Source organism: Sebastes fasciatus, chromosome 11 (assembly GCF_043250625.1).
Source record: "Sebastes fasciatus isolate fSebFas1 chromosome 11, fSebFas1.pri, whole genome shotgun sequence".
NCBI lineage: Eukaryota > Metazoa > Chordata > Actinopteri > Perciformes > Sebastidae > Sebastes > Sebastes fasciatus.
The window spans coordinates 9,863,148-9,884,017 of NC_133805.1; the positions used below are offsets into that span (position 1 = coordinate 9,863,148).

Genomic DNA, 20,870 nt, shown 5'->3' on the forward strand with positions numbered 1-20,870 from the left:
CATCACCGGCAAACAGAAACACACGGCCCCAGACATGGCATGCATCTTTTATTGGGCCGAGCGGCTCCGCCTAAACACTCGCGCTGTGGATTCATGGATGTGTGCGAGCTCATTTGTTTGATCAGATGGGCTGATCAGCTCCCTGACTGTGCCATTTAGCTCCGTGTTTGATAGCAGGGAGTAAATAGAAGTGAGAGCGCAACCGGTAATGGATTTGGAAGTCTGAAACAATTTTTTAATCCAAAACCGCCATAGGCAATATTGTGTACCAATATTTAATACCTTTGAACATTTTAAATTAATCAAATCAATTAAATAAAGATTGTTTATTATGCTAATAAACCTAAAATTAAAGACCGACATCAGCTCTAAATACCAACTTAACCTTAATAAAAATACAGACATTAAACAAGTTTCAGTTCAGCTGCTTACCCCCCATCATCTCCTCACACCGCTTGATCCAGGTCTCAAATGATTTGTCAGAAACTGTGGAAAACACAAAAAAGAAGACATTTTATTGCTCTGTTAAGTATTATATGTTGATACAAAAAAAAGAGGCTCAATTAGAGAATCTAGTGTAAACACACGAGGGCATCAGTGAGGTGTTAATGAAGTCTAAAGTGGTTTGACTAAGTGCTGATGAAGGCTAAAGTCATAAATTTAATAGATTTGTTTCCAAAGCAGAAACTACAGAAGACGTGTTTATTACATTACCGGTGGTTTTATCAGCAGCCCCAAAAGAGATGCATATTTTACAAGCAAAATTTGTTCAACTCAAAACTTGTTTAAAAATAGATTCACAGCTCTTCTGACAGCGCTGATGAATTTTAGACTTTGATTTTTTTCCACCATTCCATTGATTTACTTTTGACCACTTATCCAGTTGTCAATAGAGACAGTGGGCAACCTCCAGGTCTGAAAAGTGACGTCAATACTGAAGTGCATTAAACTTGCATTCTTTCTAACAGCCAGCAGGGGGCGACTCCTCTGGTTGCAAAAAGAAGTGATTGTATAGAAGTCTATGAGAAAATGACCCTACTTCTCACTTGATTTATTACCTCAGTAAACATTGTAAACATGAGTTTATGGTCTCAATCACTAGTTTCAAGTCTTCTTCAATACAGCATGATGTTCATTTAGTAAATTATGGTCCCATTCAGAGTAAAATAGACCATAAAGAAGGGTATGCTTCAGGGCGTGGCTTCCTTGTGATTGACAGGTCGCTACCACGATGTTGTCCGGTCTGGGAGTTGTTCGTGTTTTAACCCTTTCACAGAGTGTTTTCAGTTCATGAAGTTATTTGACCCATTTTGGGCACCTACCTCTCCCACTCTCTTCCCACCCTCTCGTGTCACTTCTGGTTGCAAAAGACCAAGATGGCGACGACCAAAACGTCAAACTCAAGGCTTCAAAATAGCAGTCCACAACCAATGGGTAACGTCACGGTGACTACGTCCACTTCTTGTATTCAGTCTATGAATAGAGCCCTACTGCATAGCGTCAACGCTCCAAAAAAAAAGACACAAAGCATGTCTTTTTTAAACATAACAGCTTGTTCTGTTACGTCTATAAAAATGTATCCATTCAAATGGAGTCTTGATGACGGTGAAAGCTGCTGTAAGTGTTACAAAAATACTGCAAATTTCTAGGTCATTGATAAATAGAAAATTAAGTGTATGCAAATATAATGGAGAGAAAATCCATGTGTTGTTGTTCATGTTTCGGGTGGTTTTGGGGGACCATCAGTTTAATGAACAGAGTTGGAGACACTGTAGCTGCAGTAAAAGACACTAATGAAGTTCTGCTCACAACGGATATGTATATTGAAAATGGTGGTAATAGTGTCCAGGTTGACAATGGCTACAGTTGTGAACAATGTGGACAGACACTGGCTTCACTAGCCTGCGTGATCTGGACGTGCACCAACACCGGTAGTTACTGGTTTCAAATCTTTTCATCCTTATCAGACATCTTGGAGGGATCCCTTGAGCCAAACCCGATCCTGGCTATTTCTGGACTTAAAGCCCAAAATGCACAACAGCTCTTTTATAGCATCATCATGTGGCCTGATATTACTTAAAGGTCACATATTATGCTCATTTCCAGGTTCATAGATGTATTTTAATGTTGCACTAGAACATGTTTACATGCTGCAATGTTCAAAAAACCCTTTATTCTTCTCATACTGCAGCCTGAGTCTGCCTGCCTCAGAGCCTAATTCAGCCTCTGTCTGAAAACCACTGATTCACAGCCTGTCTCCTCCCACTCTGCTCTGATTGGTCAGCGTTTTCTGTCAATCAAACTTCCTCAACAACAACAGCGTCACCCTCCCCCTCCCTCCCGGAGCAGCTCTGGAGAGAGAGACGAGTGGAGAGATAGCAGCTAGAATAGAGCTTATAAACCACTTTAAAGTTTATAAACCAGAAACTTCACCCAGCGCACGTTACCGGAGGAATCTGATCAGAAATCGGCGACACATGATGAACATCTGCGGTCCAGATTCCAGGTTTTCCTGACGGTTTCTCTCAGGTAAATAATACTATTTATAGCTCTGTTAGTTAACTCAGTGTTTACCTCATGCATCAACTCTGTAAACCGTAAACATACACTCTGTTTTACGTCTGTCTTTACAGATCCATCTGTGAGAAATGACCGACAGAATCATCCCAGAGGAGAGCAGATAGCTGAAAGCAGATGGGAGATACAGAGCTAACCGTTAGCATGTAGCTACATGCTAACGGTTAGCTACATGCTACCGCTATGACACGGTGTGTAAACACAGCGACCATCAGGGTGGAAAATAGAAGATGTGAAACAGTAGTCAGTTCATTATTTCTGCTAAAAGATAAATGTATGGAAGATCAGAGTAATGGTATATTATTTACAGTAGTAGCTGTCTCTGTGTTACCATGACTACAGACCACCGGAGCTTAGCTTACCATAGTTTACCAGAGCTGAAGACTTTCTCCTGTACCATGTTAACATAACCAACAGGTGAGATGATTACAAATGCTGTGAATAATTAATATTGTCATCTGTCAACTCAAATAAAGTTTGACTGTGAAACAGAAATGTGTTGTGTTGCTTACAAGTCACTATTTACTACCTGTACTCTGCTACATGCATGACATCAAATATATATAATATATAAATATCATCTGTTTAAACAGTGTAATTACATAAAGCCTTTGTGAAAGAACATGTTATATTTAGATGATGGGAGTACATGAAGCCTGTTCTGCTGGTTCTTGCAGACTTTGCTCAAGTTAGGTTGAGGAGGAGAGACAGTGACGCGCTGTGGGGCGGGGTCAGCTACTGAAGGTTCTCTCTGGTTCGACCAGGAAACCCTTACATGGCTTGCATTTCTCTAATGACGTCAGAAGAGAAGGAAAAAAAGCGATTTTTTTTTCTGCACCCATTTCCGGACAAACGGAGGAGGAGAAAAAGAGAGAGGATGGTCTTTTATGATACTATGGTGGCCTGTAGACACACTGGGGACAGATATTGATGTTTAAAAGACATGGAAAAGTGCATTTTGCATAATAGGTGACCTTTAACTGAAAACAAAGAAAGCTATCAACCTATTCAGCCCTGCTCAGGGATGTGATGCAATACCTCCAGCTAGGAAAAAAAACATTTTAATAACTGAAACTATCCTAGAAGATATTTGCTATTAGCTTCTTTCCTTGTAGTCTTTTTCTGTTTTTTTACCATTTCTGGATCAAACCATTAATCACTTACTTAAGAAAATAATCGGCTCATTAACTGATAATGAAAAGTGTTAGTTTCAGCCCTAATACAGTATAGAGGACCAACTGAAGCTCAATGTTTGTAAACTCTGTCATGGCTAATTTAAATATCACAGTAGTAGGCTATAGTCAACATTCAGGTTAATCTGGCTCGACAACATGTGGTCATACAGTATGGAGTTAAATGCACAGGAAGAATAAAAACCCTCTTGCTTTACCTGCTTAACTGATTCCATACAGATGTGTGGTCATAATAAATATGTATTGTTTAGGCTCTATAAATATACATCGCCTCTCTATTTAAACTTTTAAAAGCTCTAGTAGCGCTATGGAGACATTTTTTCCCATTTCGTCTATCACATATATGCATCACACACATGCACTATTCCACTGATCTACAGATGGTGGTAACACACCAAGATATGCAAAAATGCACCAACAAAGGCAGTGAAGAAGACGACTGCTAGCATCAACTACAGCATCAAACATGTAAATAATAATACACAACAAAGTCTCCTGATATACAAATATAATGGACGAGGTGGAGTCGAAGAGTAACCCGAAGAGTACCACGCTTAGATCATGGCCAGATACCACCGGTGGTGGAAGAAGTACTCAGATCTTTTACTTAAATAAAAGTATTAATGTACACACACCAGTGTGTAGAAATACTTTGTTACAAGTAAAAGTCCTGCATTCAAAATTTTACTTAAGTAAAAGTACAAAAGTATTTGCATTAAAATATACTTAACGCGTTAACACAAATTTGTTTTAACACCACTAATTTCTTTAACGCATTAACGCAATCGATCTTTCGGAGGTTGTAGTTGGCTCAGTTTTAAAGCTAGAGTGAAGATACTGGCATCATACTGGCATCTAATGAATCCATTGGTACCTACCTGCTCGAAGGAGATTAAATAACGCTCCAAATCTACGCTAAATTTTGGTGAAGAAAAACTGTCATTGCCATTTTCAAAAGGGTCCCTTGACCTCACTCCTGTAATACACTTTTAAGATACCTGCCAGCCAATCAGAAAGGAGTATTTTCCAGGCCATAGTGTAAGAAATAATAAAATCTGAATGTTAAGAATTCATACTGCAATGTATTTTATCCCTAAAGTTAAAGGACACAGGTTTATCACTTTGTATTCAATGAGGAGAGTGAAACAGACAGCAGCTGCTACTGCTGCTCTCAGTGGTTGGTAGAGAGTGGGAGGATGATGATGATGATGGGAAGTTTGTACTCAAGGCAAAAATAGGCTGCACTCACCATCCAGTTGGTGTCCCTGAGTGAAAGCTGCATGTGCTGACTTGTACTGGTTCAGGTGGTATTCTGCTAATCTGCAGTTGGGAGACAAAAACATGTCACATATACTCAGATCAGAAGGTCAGGGAAAAATTAAAGTGTCTCTTCTTACACAAACTGTTTTATAATGTATCTTGTTAAAGAAGTTAAATAACTAAAACAATTCTTGTACATAAACTTTATGGCTGGCTGGAGAGAAAAGTTGAACTGTTACTTTAACGCAACAAGAATAATATGTTTAACTATGATGTGATTGTGATGTTTCCCAATCCACTTTATATAACAGATTTTGCAAAACAACACAGAGTCATTTGGTCCATCAACAGTAGCTTCAGCTCAGCACATACACCAAACACCTGTAAGTGTGATTTTCTCTCATTTTATTTATCGTATTTATATTATAGTACATACCCTGTTCGCATGAAAGCAAGGGGAAGGCTGGGTGTTAGCTGCTGTGCTTTTTTGGCATCATCAACAGCACCTGGGGAGGGAAAATGACACTATGTTTATCAGACATAAAGTCAAAATTCTCTGATTCCAACATCATAAATATGAATATTTTATGGTTTCTTTACTCCTCTATGACAGTAAACTGAATACTGTATCTTTGAGTTGTGGACAAAACAAGATATTTGAGGATGTCATCGTGGGCTTTGGGAAACATTCATCCAGCCTGTATCACTTAGAAAATTAATATTCATGCCACCCCGATTTCCTCTAGTGATTGCTGAGGGGTACCAGATTATTAATTCAAGGATCTCAGAGGAAATGTTCTTTTCTGCAGTCTGGATCACAACGGCTACTCCAGTGTTTGAAGGACAAACTACACTCATATATTGTGGGCAGTTGTCATAAAGACAACATCATAGTTTCCATAGAATTTGAAGACATTTATATTTCCTGCAAACAACTGCAATCATGCATCTTGCCGATGCACCGATTTATCGGCCGAAATTCTTCTTGTTAACTGCCTTTGGCCTAGCGGTAAATAAGATGACATTCGCCGATGGCAGTGGCCGATGTTTTTATCTGTTGTGTGGCATCAATTTCACGAAGGCTGAATGTTGTATTGGTTATTCAAATTTTTGAAAAAAGAATCTTTTTCATGTGAAAGAAGGCTATATTAAAGTTTTTTTCATAAATGCGTATGACTGAATTTGTGCTCATTCAAAGACAGTGTAATGAAATGCTGAATGTATAAGTTTATAACAGCTCAGTTATTTTCTTTTATAATGAAGTTATACTTTATAAGTTAACTTTGTTTCCTGGACCAAAATGGAATAAATCACAACAAAAACAAATACATAAAGACATCGATATCGACATCAGTACTGGCATCAGTATCGGCAAAATTGTTATTTTAAACATCGCTATCGGCTCAGAATTTCACAATCTGTGCATCCCTAAAAAGGACTGTGTTATAACTACGGCTTTCCCAAATACCATTTTTTGGGCTTCGAAGCTTCGGTGAGAAATATTTGAAGGTATTCGAAGCTTCGCAATAACTAATAATAATATAATAATGTTGAATATGAATAATGTTGTGGGATTATTCCTAATTTCATGGGCTATTTGGGGATTTATACATACTTTATTATCACAAACTTGTATAAAAAACAACAACAAAGCATTCAAATAGTGATTTGGAGGTCGAATACCATGGCAACGGTCGAAGCTTCCAAGCATTCGGGTCAGCCCTAGTTATAGCTAACATGTCTGTGAATGCATGTGGTCTGCAGACTTACAGCTGTAGTTTTTGAGAAGTATGTGGGCATAGGCACGCTGGCACAACCACTCAGCATTGTCAGAGTCTGCTTGCAAGGCCTCATTAAGCTCCTACAAGAAAAGAGGACAGAGTTAAAATGGACAACTTACAGTACTGGTTTGATTCAGTTGTGATAAAGATGGAAAAGTAACACAAAAAAAAGCTGACATGTTTGTTTCCTCTGTCTGCTAAATTGTCACCACTGACCATGTTTAATAGTAAATCCATTATTCTAGGATCTCTTTGGCAAATAATAGTGAAAGTGCTGAGCATTAAAGGTCCCATATCGTGCTCATTTTCAGGTTCATACTTGTATTTTGTGTTTCTACTAGAACATGTTTACATGCTGTAATGTTAAAAAAAAACTTTGTTTTTTCTCATACTGTCGACCTGAATATGCCTGTATTTACCCTGTCTTAAACGCTCTGTTTTAGCGCATTTTGACGGAATTGCGATGAAATTGCAACAGAATTGCGTTGCTAGGCAACAGCTTGGGTCCATGTGTACTTCCTGTCGCTGATGACATTCACATACACTGCAACCTGAAATAAACTGGGACAGATTAAGAATGTTTACGTTTAAATCTGTGTCAAGGGTCTAAATATTGTATATTTGTGACATCACAAATGGGCAGAAATCCTAACAGCTTGTTTCAAATGCAGAGTTTCTGAAAACGGGCTGTGTGTGTTTCCCTGTGGATTGAGTGTTTAGATACTTTCACAGTATTTATATAGGACTTAAACCTGCTTTATATTTTTAAAAAAACATGAAAATCTCACTTTTTTTTATAATATGGGACCTTTAATGAAATATAATAGAGCAGTCTCCATTATTCCCATAATGAACTGAGGAATAACTGGACGGAAAAGTGTTTAAATGTTAACAAGTCCTTATAATGAAGTTAAGGAAGTGGTCACTGCAAGCTGCAGTTGTTTCAATTAAATAACAAACACATGACCAACATGCAGCACTGTTAATGTACTGTTTAATGATGTAATGTATTTTGTCGTACCTATTGTTGCTGTCGTGATTCAATGTTGTCTTTTTATAATAATAATAATAATAATCTTTATTTGTATAGCACCTTTCTAAACATAGTTTCAAAGTGCTTGCACAGATACAATGAAATACAGACAAAATAAAAACAACAATAAAAGAACAAAACATAAAGACCAAATAATGAGAAAACTAAAACCCGTAACCAGTGGTATCAAAACAATAAATTACTACACATAAACCAAAAGAGGACAATATAAAGTGTAAGAAAAGGTGCAAATTGTATGTGTTGGATGCTGCTATGTGACCCTGTCTTGGCTAGGTCTCACTTGTAAAAGAGGTTTTAATCTCAATGTGTTAAATAAAGGTTATGAAGTCAATACAACTAGTAAACAGATTTACTGACTTCTGGTTGAATCTATTGAAGACTACAGTGTGTGCTTAATGCTCATCATGCTGATAGCCTGACACAGCTAAAAAAGAAGCTCATCACTGTTAGCTAACGTTGCCTTGTGACTAAGAAATGTCGCATTAGTAATAGTGGTATAATAAGTCTGAATAAATAAGCATAATAAAATAAATGTCCTGCTAATGTATAAGTGGTATTGTTACATAAAGTTATAGCTAACTGCTCTTCTTGTAAAGTGATGCTAACAGGAAACGTTAGCTAACGTGGCTAGTTAGTGTCAGAATCAGTGATAACATCAGAAACACTCAATGTTCTTTATAAAACATGTAGTTAATGATAGTCAGAGGAAGTTAATGTGATGAGAAAGAGCCGGCTGATATGTTGTATTTGTCTGTAGTTAGCTAACTAGAGCTAGTGTTTACCTGCAGAGCTTTCTGTGGATCCTCGTCTATGAAGCTTTCGGAGAAGCTGCTGAAGAGAGAGAGCTTCAGTTAACCAGCTGCAGAGAGACGTTAATGAACAGTGAATACAAGAGGATTAGTATAGTGTACTTGCCGTTCGGTTGCCATGGGCTTTGCTACTGTTTCTAAGGTGGCAGGAAAGTTCTGGTGAAATGTGGAGACTTCTGGAAACGTGACAGCAGCAGCGTCTGGAGGAGGAGGAGGAGGAGGAGGAGGCCGGGCAACTGTCAACATCCGACTGCTCACTGCGCTACAGCTCCACCTACCGGCCTGGAGGAGTCATGACAACACCTTCTAATGGTGGTGTAGAAGAAGAAGGGAACCAGCCAACTGGGGGAGAGAGATGGGTAAGGGGTTAAGCATTGACCTCAAATGTATAAGTGAAAGCTCCCATATTATAAAAAAGTGAGATTTTCATGTTTTATTTTTTATTATAAAGCAGGCTTAAAGGGACTATTTGTAACTTTCAGAAATGCTTCTTAACAGCGACACCTGTGGCCGTGAAATCAACGAAAGTCAGCGTCGGGCTCGCGCTTGCTCGCTCTAAATATACCTGAACGAGCGTCGCTCAAAACAGTGAGGCGACACACGTAAGCTAAAAGCACAATATCACTCTATATTTCAGCTGCTTGGCAGTAATGTTAGCTGACCAGACGAAGGTCTCTCCATGAACATGATTTAGATCTGGTCCTAGTGTTGGCTTTTCCTGCCTAAGTGCAGGCTGATGCAGCGGGGCTCTGCAGCATGTCTCCCTGCTCTCTCCGCCCGCAGCCGGAGAGAGCAGAGGAGACACCGGCACCCGGTCGGTAACGAGAGGGTAACATAACTCTCTGAAGAGCTCTGTCACTTCACAAGACACGGGAAAGCTCTGTTGGTCTGGAGGAGCTGCAGCATTTATTTCTGCACAAACGTCCCCTGTGCATTCACTAGATATTCTCAGAGCTAAACTAACTCTTCTGCAGTGTGGAGGCTCCAGCCACACGCGAGCGCGCATATGCGAACGCGCATGTGTGGCGACCCGCTACATTTATACGCTTAAAAAGTTACAAATAGTCCCTTTAAGGCTCCTATATAATTACTGTGAAAGTATCTAAACACTCAGTCCACCTGGAAATACACACAGCCCGTATTCAGAAACTCTGCATTTGAAACAAGCTGTCAGGATTTCGGTCCATTTGTGATGTCACGAATATACAATATTTAGACCCTTGACACAATTTTAAACGTAAACATTCTAAATGTGTCCCAGTTTATTCCTGGTTGCAGTGTATCTGACACATGGACCCAAGCTGTTGCCTAGCAACGCAATTCTGTTGCAATTCCGTCAAAATGCGCTAAAACGGAGCGTTTCAGACAGAGGGTAAATACGGGCATATTCAGGCTGACAGTATGAGGACAATAAAGTTTTTTTTTAACATTACAGCATGTAAACATGTTCTAGTAGAAACACAAAATAAAAGTATGAACCTGAAAATGAGCATAATATGGAACCTTTAAAGGTCCCATATTGTAAAAAGTGAGATTTTCATGTCTTTTATATTATAAAGCAGGTTTAAGTGATATATAAATACTGTGAAAGTATCAAAACGCTGAATCCACAGATTAATACACACAGCTCGTATTCAGAAACTGTGCGTTTGAAACAAGCAGTCAGGATCTCTGTCCATTTGTGATGTCACAAATCTACAATATTTAGACAATTTCACAAGTTTATTTCCTGTTGCAGTGTATTTGAATGACATCAGCTGACAGGAAGTAAACATGGACCCAAGCTGTTTCCTAGCAATGCAATTCCATTGCCGTTCCGTTGAAATTCGCTAAAACGGAGCGTTTCTGACAGATGGTGAATACAGGTATATTCAGGCAGACTATATGAGAAAAATAAAGTTTTTTTTTAACATTGCAGCATGTAAACATGTTCTAGTAGAAACATAAAATACAAGTAAGAAACTGAGATTGAGCACAGTATGGGACCTTTAAGGTTAGCCATTGATCTTACCTTAATGGCCCATCGACCAAATAGGTCGATGGGCATCGAATATCGCAAGAGTTTTTGCATGTTTTCAATTTGCGGGTTACCTTCTAGACACGACCCTTTTCTAATGACAACCAACTTATTGGCAATGACATGAAAATACACCTGCTGCCATTCCTTAAAGGGACTGTTTTGTAACTTCTTACACATATAAATCAATCCGGGTCGGTGTCTCATGCGCGCTCGCGCGTGGCTACGCTTTTCACTCAGACTCCAACAAAACTACACGGAAGCACCACAACAAAAAGTTGAAGTAATAAGTAGCAGAAAATGGAAAAAAAAAAAGTCAAATACAAGTACCTCAAAAAATTGGACTTAAGTACAGTACTTAGATACTTTTAACCACCGATGCTGATATGAATAAATGAGTGACGACGAATTTCACACAATGACAAAATTAAGTTTATTTCATATAATAGACCATTATCTTTCCAACACCTCTGGACTGCATGAAGGCAACACACAACAAAAATAAGGCAACAGAAACTCCACCTCTCCCTCTGCTACAAGCTCACACAGCAATATCAGTAAAACTTACAGTATCAAGAGGCCTCCAGATAAAGCAAAGTGAAGGGCGGTTTACTCAGTAATAAAGTGAAAACAGTTTTGCATATGGTTCCCTGGGGAACTGGGGGGCGAAGGCCAAATTACAAGCATCTCCTAAACCAAGCCGGCCTAAATCTTATAAACTCAGTCTATATTTGGAGTGAAACTTGTGAGGCCAAACTAAGATCAACTGAAGTGAGACGCTGAACTTAGCATTACTTCAATATAAAAGGGCGAGCCGTTTTACTCCTTGCATATATAGTCTGTGCAGTAAAACTAATTTTGAATGAACCTGAGGGAGAAAATGGCAACAAGGCACAAAGTCAAGCATGTTCACATATGACATACAGTATATAAACACACAATACATAGGGATATCAAGGCTTTAGCGGTTCATATATGCATTATATACGTGTAATAAACTAAACAGAATGTGTGCATAGCAGAAAGGCTAAATAGTAGCAGGAGGCAAAGGAGCTAAATAAAAGGCCATTTCACGGGTGATTGTCAACAAAAGGAAGGTCCACTGTGTAGATACATCGACTACAAACAGCAGCAGTGCTAAATTACTATTCTACAAAAAAACAGTGATCCCTTGTTTTCAACATTTCACAATACAAACATAATCTTAAAAAAAGACAAACACAAAATAATATGGAATGTTTTCCCTCAATAACCTCGTGATTACCAGGAACACAGGAAGAAGGGACGGGAGAGCATCAGGCACTTAGAGAAGAAACTTACAGCAGGGGTAAACATTAGTGCAAAGCCATTTTCAAGGCAGAGGAATGATTCAGCATGTGATAGTAATAAAAAAATAATAATAAAGAGTGGGAAAGAGCGAGAGTAAAGGCGGAGGAAGAGGAGGGCACAGTGTGCGGATCAGATCATTTGAAGTGCAAGAAGCAGAAGGTGTGTCTGCAGAAGGTGCAGAGAGGCTGTTGATTCCAGTGCATGTCTGTTCTTTGGTGTCTTGGTTAAGAGAGCGACAGGAGGCTGAGATAAAGCACGTGAGCTAGCTGTCTCTTGGAAAGTAAACTACTAAATGTTGTGAGATTTTGGTTCCTGCCAACTCAGACGTCAAGGAGGAAGCAGTGATGTAGAATTACTTTTGTTAACAATTCACAATATAATCTAAAATACAAAAATAATCCTAGATCAATGCTCCCACTCTTAAGAAGTATAGGCCCTGGTGTGCAGACGTTGCCACAACAAAGCGCAGCTCTGTAGCTGGTCCTGAGTCAGTGGAGTGTTTGGGGGGGGGGGGTTATTGGTCTTTTCTACTGGTCGGAGCTAGTTAAGGGCACTAGCTGTGGAGTCTCCACTTGTGACGTTTTGTGTCCTGGGTGTGACTTTTCCTCCTGTGCACCCACTCTGTCCACATCCACCTCAGCGGCGGCCTGTCGCTCACACAGACTCCCCAGCAGCTGGGCTGTTTTGAAGACTGAGGCGTGCCCCGCGGGCTGCAGGGACTGGACCTTCTGCAGGTTCTGGAGGGTCCGCAGCATCTCTGCGGACACGATGGGCAAATGCTGCTCCTGGATCAGGCTGGCGCTGGCAGGCCGCAGTACGGTGTCGCGCTGGCCCGGGGCCCTGGTAGGCGGCCTGGTCCGCTGGGTGGCCGGGGCTCGAACGGAGCCGGATGTCGTTTTCTTCTGTGGCGGGTGCAGATCTTCCTCCTCCACCGATTGGTCGCTAGAAGGTATAGTGCTGTCATCGGAGTCGTCGCTCACGCCACTGTTGTCGTCGGGATCGTCATCTTCTTCCTCTTTGATGCCGTCTCCGTCTGTGATGTAAATCATATCTTTGGGCAGAGAGGTGAACTGGTAGACGAGACGCTGTCCTTCAACCTTATTCAGAATGCCTCTCTGGTAGTAGTACCTACATGGACACAAAGGTTCAGCGTTAACAAACAAACCACACATATTTACAGAATAAAGCCACTATGGATGCGTGCAAACAACAAATCTGTGTTGATATTGGCAGGAGGAGAGCTAGTTAAGGTTAGCTGTTAGCAGCCTGTAAGCAGCACAGTTCTGCACGGAGCTAACTGCTAACGTTAACGGGAGGTGCCATTGGTTTGCATTATGATCCATTCAGGCTCTATTCAGTAAAAATGAGTATTGGGCGAAGGTAAATTCTAATGTTATCATGATGTGTTCAAATGTAATCTTGTAAAATGTAGTTTTTGGCGAGAAACTTGAATAAATCCAGTTGTTTGAAGGAGATGTTTTCACAGCAATATAAAACAGATAATAGAGAGGAAACTTCTGGTATGGTGACATCACTAGTTAGGATGACATTTTTGAGTGGCCTTAGCCCTCTTGTGCTAGTTTACCTGAGTGCTCTGCCCATCGTCTCGTAATTCATATCTGGCTTGTTCTTGTGTTTGCCCCAGAGTCTGGCCACTGCTTTTGAGTTGACTAGCTTGAAGATTCCTGCGTGGGGATTGGTCCATTTAATGTAGCGGGGGCAGACCTGTCGGTCCTGCAGCAACTCCATCAGGAACTGCCACAGGTACAGCGTGTTTCCTCCTGAAGCACAAACACAGGAAACATGATGGAAAAGGAAAAGACAAAGAAACAACATGGAAAAATGACAGTTGTAAAAGCTGTGTTGCAAAAGTGACGGATCCCCTGTGATCCACATTGGTCTCTCTGTGCATGTAATGCTGCAGCCTTTATGTTACTCTGACCGCATTTACTTCAGACTTGTGTCATACTAAAAGTAATACCTTTGTTGTATTTGTCCTTCTTCACTATAATGTCTGGTGTGGGAGACTCTGCCCTTCTATGTCGAGGTTTCCTCCCTGAGTAGTTGAAGAATAAAAGCAGGTCATTTACAAGATATTTAATATAATCACACACTTATTTACAATCACACCATCAATTAGTTTCAGATGAGCTGATAATACAGAGAGCGACTGACCTCTCTTTTTGGATTGCAGCTGTGCCGCAGGCTTCTTTGTGTGCAACGAGTGCCATTGTGGCTGGTCAAAACCTCCCACAACCCCCTCTGCTGACACAGTCACCTGGGTAACAGGAGTAGTGATGACATCACCCAGTGACGGTAAGAAGGTCTGGGCTGCAGGGGGGGCATAAACAGATTTAATGAAAGAGAACAGCACCGTGACCAACGTGTCTAAAAATAACACCTCGCAGTCAGACATGTCCTACATCAAAAAGCAGCGGTGGGGTTTTATTAGGGCATCTTCACTCTGTTAGTGTGCATGTGAGTCGTGTTAACTCAGGTGTGTGTGTGTGTGTGCTCACAGTAGTGTTCCAGGGAGAGGATGTCAGGACAGTCCATGTTAAGAAGCGAGTCGGCAGCAACAAGTGTCTCCATGGTCTCTTCCTCTCCACTATCATATGGCTCCACTGCAGAACACAGAGAGGGGAGTAACATACAAAAACATTTATTAGCAGGTGGAGGAGGGTGGCATTTAGCAGGAGGAAAATTAAACATGAGAAGCACAGATGACAAAGCGAGACGGTTGAGCCAAATTATGAAAACATCCTCTCACCGCTAGAGATATCTATGGCTGCTGCTAAGGATTATTTTCATTTTTGATTCATCGGTCGATTATTTTCTCGATGATGTAAACTCAAAGATATTCAGTTTACTGTCATAGAGGAGTAAAGAAACCAGAAAATATTTACATTTAAGAAGCTGGAATCAGAGTTTTTCTTTAAAAAAAATACTCAAACTTATAATCAAAATAGCTGCCGATTAATTTAGTTGACAACTAATCGATTACTTGATTAATCGTTGCAGCTCTAACAATATCTAGCTATGCAGATGGTTTTGGTTTTATTCAACACTGCAAGATGTGTGCCTCTGAACTTTCTGCTGCAATCCCATTACAATTGGGGTGAAAGGATTTTAATTCAAAATATTCAACAGCAACATTAATGAGATGAATCACCTTGACATATGTCAGGTATTTAATTTGCTGGATAAGCCTAGCCAAAAGCAGACATTCCTGTCCATTAATATTTTCTCAATTGATTTTTCAGACAAATTTAATATGTATATTAATCACAGGATATACGGCAGATGCTGTGATTAGAGGATTTGATTCATATCGCCCCACCCCTAGTTGTGAGCACCACAAATGAAAGTCATAAAGGGACAAGGGGCAGCGGTTCCCAAACGTATTTGTCAGATGTGCCCCTTCATTGTACCCACTCAATAGACGGGATGGGCTTTCCTGGAATTGTTTGATAGTAATTCACTACAGGGAAACTGTGGCTGAATAAATACAAGACATAGTGATCCAGTAATTGTCAATGTTTGAGCTTAGCCTTTTTTTCCAGTAGATTCGGTCAAGTTTGCATTCATGCCACTGCCACTTGGGAGTGGAAGCAACTGCACGATACAACCCTTTATTCATTACTTTTAGCTATCTATTCAGACTTTTCTGCTTGATAACTACTTTTCACACACTCTCAAACACAGGTTTTGGGGTTGTGGTGTTCCAATTGACTCATGTTGGTAACAAAGTGAGGCGTGCCTTGTGCATGTGGCCTATCGTAACTGGAACGTTAGTGGTTATTGTGGCAATAGATGTACTAGATATGCTCCAATAAGCTGCTCAACAATCTTTCCAGGTACCCAATGGTATAACTGCAGGGGTACCTTGGCGTACCTAGAAGTAAGGGAGAACATGTTTTTTTGTTTGTTTAGGCCAGGGGTCAGCAACCTTTACTATCAAAAGAGCTATTTTAGGCAACAAAAAAAAAATCTGTCTGGAGCTGCAAAACATTTGAGCATTGTGATGAAGGTAACACAGTTTATAGTCCAAGTATATAGTATATGTCTAATGCAGTGAGGGCCAAAGAGCAAATGTACTACGGAGTCTTAGGGCCACATTGAGGGAAAAAACACCTGAGATTTCCAAAATAAAGTCATAATATTACAAGAAAAAAGTCGTAATATTAAGAGAATGGAGAGGAGCTAAAGAGTCGCATGTGGCTCCAGAGCTGCAGGTTGCTGACCCCTGCTTTAGCTGGACTGACCCTTTAATTGATCCAAACCACCCAAAGCAGCAAGTTCATTAGTAAATTGCCCTACTTTTTTTCACTTCACCTACTTAAACTTTAGCGCAGTTAGATAAATAATACCAGTAAATGAGTATAATGTTTCACTGCTTTCAATCACAGGTGTTGGGGTTGTGGTGCTACAACTGACTCATGTTGTGCATGTGGCCTATCGTAACTGGAACGTTAGTGGTTATTGTGGCAATAGATGTACTAGATGTGCTCCAATAAGCTGCTGCACAATCTTTCCAGGTACCCAATGGTATAACTGCAGGGGTACCTTGGTTGGGTATACTCACTAGAAGTAAGGGAGAACATGTTTTTTTGTTTGTTTAGGTCAGGGGTCAGCAACCTTTACTATCAAAAGAGCCATTTTAAGCACAAAAAAAAAAAAAAAAAAAAGAAATCTGTCTGGAGCTGCAAAACATTTGAGCATTGTGATGAAGGGAACACAGTTTATAGTCTAAGTATATAGTATATAAGTCTAATGCAGTGAGGGCCAAAGTGCAAATGAGACGGAGTGTTGGGGCCATATTGAGGGGGAAAAAAATCAGAGATTTCAAGAATAAAGTCATAATATTACAATAAAAAAGTCATAACTTTACGAGAGAAAAAGAAAATAACGCATAAATTTGAGTTTATTCTCATAATATTACAACTTTTGTTTCTCTTAAACTTCTGACTTTATTCTCGTAATATTACGACTTTATTGTCGAAATCTCAGATTTATTTTTTTTCCTCAATGTGGTCCTAATCCTACCGTCCTACAACAATGATAAATACAAATGAAAATGGAAACAAAAGACAGTTATTAATTTCCATGTTTAAAACTGGAGAGGAGCTAAAGAGCTGCATGTGGAGCTGCAGGTTGCTGACCTCTGGTTTAGGTGGACTGACCCTTTAATCATCCAAACCACCCAAAGCAGCAAGTTCATTAGTAATCTGCCCTACTTTCTTCCACTTCACCTACTTAAACTTCAGTGCAGTTAGATAAATTATACCAATAAATGAGTATAATGTTTCACTGCTTATAGTGTTGTTACCTCCACATACTAAACAATATGTGCAGCTCTGAGCTTCTGTTATTTATCAACAACATCTTACCACATGTAAAGTCCCTGAGCGGCAGAATACTATTCTAAAAGTGGGTCTATTGTTTTTGTGCGCATTAATTTGTGTGATGTGAGCAGGCTGTGGAGCTAACTAGTAAACATCTGCTAGCTAACAGCTGGGTGTCTGCGGGCTCAAACACGCTTTATCCCGCTGAGAAACCCAGCAAACCACCTGTCAAAACAAAAAGCAGTGTTTAAAGAAACACAACAGGTGAGTTTGTGCCCTATAAACGGTTGTAATGTTGTGTTTTTGTAATAAACCCGTTAACCGTTGGCCTCGCCATGCACCAACTGCCAACAGTGCTCGCGCTCTGGAAACTACATTAAAGTCGTTAAAAACAACCCGACACGGTGATGTAACTTACTTTTAATTCCCAGCACTGGTGAGGAACAAGCCGCAGCATGTGTGCTAGTAGCCCGAAGTGACCACGTCTACATCCTAATGTGATTCATTAGCGGTCTTTCCCAGACACCAGTCGGGAATGTTTGGTTTCACTTCCTGGTTTTTTTAGTTGCGGAGGGTGGTCCATGTGCGACGAGAGGCTGCTACTGCGCATGCGCAGAACCAGGCTTTCTATGGTGTGTGTGACTCTAGTGCAGGGGTCAGCAACCTTTACTATCAAAAGAGACATTTTAGACAAATAAACAAAATCTGTCTGGAGCTGCAAAACATTTGAGCATTGTGATGAAGGTAACACAGTTTATAGTCTAAGTATAAAGTATATAAGTCTAATGCAGTGAGGGACCAAGTGCAAATGTACTACGAAGTATTAGAGCTACATTGAGGGAAAAAACATCTGAGATTTTGAGAATAAAGTCGTAATATTATGAGAAAAAAGTAATATCTTAGAGAGAAAAAAAGTCGTAATATTACGAGAATAAAGTCAGAACTTCACGAGAAAAAAAGTCGTAATATTACGGGAAAAAAGTCGTAACATTACGGGAAAAAAGTCGTAATATTACGGGAAAAAAGTCGTAATATTACGGGAAAAAAGTCGTAACATTACGAGAATAAAGTCAGAACTTCACGAGAAAAAAAGTCGTAACATTACGGGAAAAAAGTCGTAACATTACGGGGAAAAAGTCGTAACATTACGGGAAAAAAGTCGTAATATTACGGGAAAAAAGTCGTAACATTACGAGAATAAAGTCGTAACTTTACGAGAAAAAAAAGTCGTAACATTACGAGAATAAAGGCCATCCATCCATCTTCAACCGCTTATCCGGGATCGGGTCGCGGGGGCAACAGCTCCAGCAGGGGACCCCAAACTTCCCTTTCCCGGGCCACATTAACCAGCTCTGACTGGGGGGATCCCGAGGCGTTCCCAGGCCAGAGTAGAGATATAATCTCTCCACCTAGTCCTGGGTCTTCCCCGTGGTCTCCTCCCAGCTGGTCGTGCCTGGAACACCTCCCAAGGGAGGCGCCCAGGAGGCATCCGTGCTAGATGCCCGAACCACCTCAACTGGCTCCTTTCGACGCAAAGGAGCAAGGACTCTACTCCGAGTCCCTCACGGATGACTGAGCTTCTTACCCTATCTCTAAGGGAGACGCCAGCCACCCTCCTGAGGAAACCCATTTCGGCCGCTTGCACCCGAGAATAAAGGCCATCTTACCTAATCCTGTGCGGACCTTAGGTACAGATAATAAGTACAGGTCAGACAAGCGTAGGCTATAGCTGCACATGATTTTTTGCACTACTGTCAATATATATAACTATTTTTAATCATGTTTGCTCCATTTCTACCCACTTGTGCTTTAAATGTCACTTGTCACTGAAGAGACAAATAGAAAGACTAGGGAAAATAGCGGCAGATTTGTGTGGGGCGAAGAGGAGACGGTGACCTTCCTCAAATTAATGCATGAAACAAACATGAATGGCATATCTCCATTATGTTTTCCACAGCGTTTTTGTTTGTTTGAAACTTGACTGGCGCTCTTTAAATTACGCCAACTCGTCGCGCTTGCTTATTCTGCAACGGTAGCATCAATGAACCAACTCGTAATATTAGGGCTAACCAGAATGCTTCGAAGCTTCAACCATTGCTATGGTATTCAACGTCCAAATCAGTATTCAAATGCTTCATTCATTTATTTTTTTGTTAATTTACATGTTTTTTTTCAGATTACCTGTCTCATGCACTACTGTCAGGATATATAGACCATTTTATACAAATATTTTTTTAAATCATATTTGCTCCATTTCTACCCACTGCTGTTTTAATCTAGTAGGATTTGAATAAAACCTTCCTAGAACAAAGCTTGGACCGTTTAATAACCATTTATTGGACTATTGGACGACAGGTGAGCTTCAATCATTACATGTGAATGTGATAGGTAAAAAAAAGCCTGTGTGTGTGTGTGTGTGTGTCGTACGCGCTGACCTTTGAGCAGCTGCTGGTGATGCTCTGTCTGTGACTGTTCACACGCTAGACCTGCATATGAGAACAGGTGTGGATGGGGAACCTGCTCCACAATCACTGCAGGGTAATCTGAGTAACACCCCAACTGCAACACAAAGATAATTAGGTTAAATCAGACTACAATTTGTCAGATTGAGCTCTGTTTCAACACACACACACACACACACAAAGAAACTGCTTTAACGTTTACTTACCTGTGACATGCTGACATGGTCACTGGCAAAGTCAAAGATGAGCTCTGACTGCTGCAGCATGGCTGAATATCCCAAAAACCCACACACGACCTTAACTGCGTGAAAACAGCATCACTGCTTTTCACTGAAGACTATAAATAACTGACAAGGTCTGCTGTGTTTTTTTGTTTCCCAACAGATCCAGTATTTTGGAGAGAATCTTCAGATGAGCAGCAGTTGACTGTCAGCATAGATCAGCTCCCCCCCAGGATTACGATGAGGCCGGCCTCTTTCCAAGCAGCGCGATTCAACAGCGGAAGAGTGATGTGAGTAAACTAATTGACCAGAGACACATAGGCGTCACAGGAAACTCGTGTTCTCTCCGCTCTGCTTTCGACTCTCGATGAGGAAGTGGGGGCCGCTAAACTGTCCTGTGGTCTGACTGAGCCTGCCAGATAAGAACAGAAGAGCAAAATGTTTGTGAGCCGTTGGAGGCAAAACACAGTGAAAGTAGCACACCTGCAGCGAAAAACCAGTTTTTAAATAAAACGTCCAAATAAAGAAATGTGGTCACTGTGCTCTGAGAGGCAAAGAAAAACAGCACAGTTGGCTTCCCTCTTTCATATATCTCATGCGTTTGCTCTTATCTCGCTTCTAAAAGCGGCTAAACCAGCAACAGGAAGGAAGCGTTTGCAGTGCAATGTGTGCCCGAGCTGTGTGTGTGTGTGTGTGTGTGTGTGTGTGTGTGTGGTACGAGAAGAGGGGAGGCAGCTGGTGTTGAACTTGAAACATCATGTCTTTGCACAATGTTCAAGGTTTCAGGGGCGTTACGTACACATTCCTTACAACACGGCTGTG

At 40.6% G+C, this 20,870-nt stretch overlaps 2 protein-coding genes and 1 long non-coding RNA gene across 3 annotated transcripts in view; all 3 read right to left on the reverse strand.

Annotated features, from left to right (window-relative positions):
• LOC141776700 (ETS-related transcription factor Elf-1-like) overlaps positions 1–20,213 on the reverse strand; it is a 39,365-nt gene extending 19,152 nt beyond the window's left edge. The window contains exons 1-7 of the mRNA XM_074650456.1: positions 20,034–20,213; positions 19,801–19,924; positions 14,540–14,644; positions 14,196–14,351; positions 14,002–14,076; positions 13,606–13,801; positions 13,005–13,148 (exon numbers count right to left, since the gene is read on the reverse strand). Coding sequence (XP_074506557.1) covers positions 13,005–13,148; positions 13,606–13,801; positions 14,002–14,076; positions 14,196–14,351; positions 14,540–14,644; positions 19,801–19,924; positions 20,034–20,093 — 860 coding nt within the window. The 5' untranslated portion in view covers positions 20,094–20,213. The remainder of the gene's footprint in view (positions 1–13,004; positions 13,149–13,605; positions 13,802–14,001; positions 14,077–14,195; positions 14,352–14,539; positions 14,645–19,800; positions 19,925–20,033) is intronic.
• On the reverse strand, positions 334–8,947 carry LOC141776701 (protein SGT1 homolog). The gene is made up of 6 exons (XM_074650457.1): positions 8,781–8,947; positions 8,648–8,696; positions 6,801–6,891; positions 5,467–5,536; positions 5,020–5,090; positions 334–486 (listed from the first exon to the last, which is right to left on the reverse strand). The coding sequence occupies exons 1-6, from the start codon at positions 8,918–8,920 to the stop codon at positions 416–418; spliced, it is 492 nt and encodes a 163-aa protein (XP_074506558.1). The 5' UTR covers positions 8,921–8,947; the 3' UTR covers positions 334–415.
• Positions 3,695–5,020, reverse strand: LOC141776702 (uncharacterized). The gene is made up of 2 exons (XR_012595793.1): positions 4,620–5,020; positions 3,695–3,895 (listed from the first exon to the last, which is right to left on the reverse strand). It is a non-coding gene; the product is annotated as an uncharacterized LOC141776702 (long non-coding RNA).
• Positions 20,214–20,870: the final 657 nt, after the last annotated feature.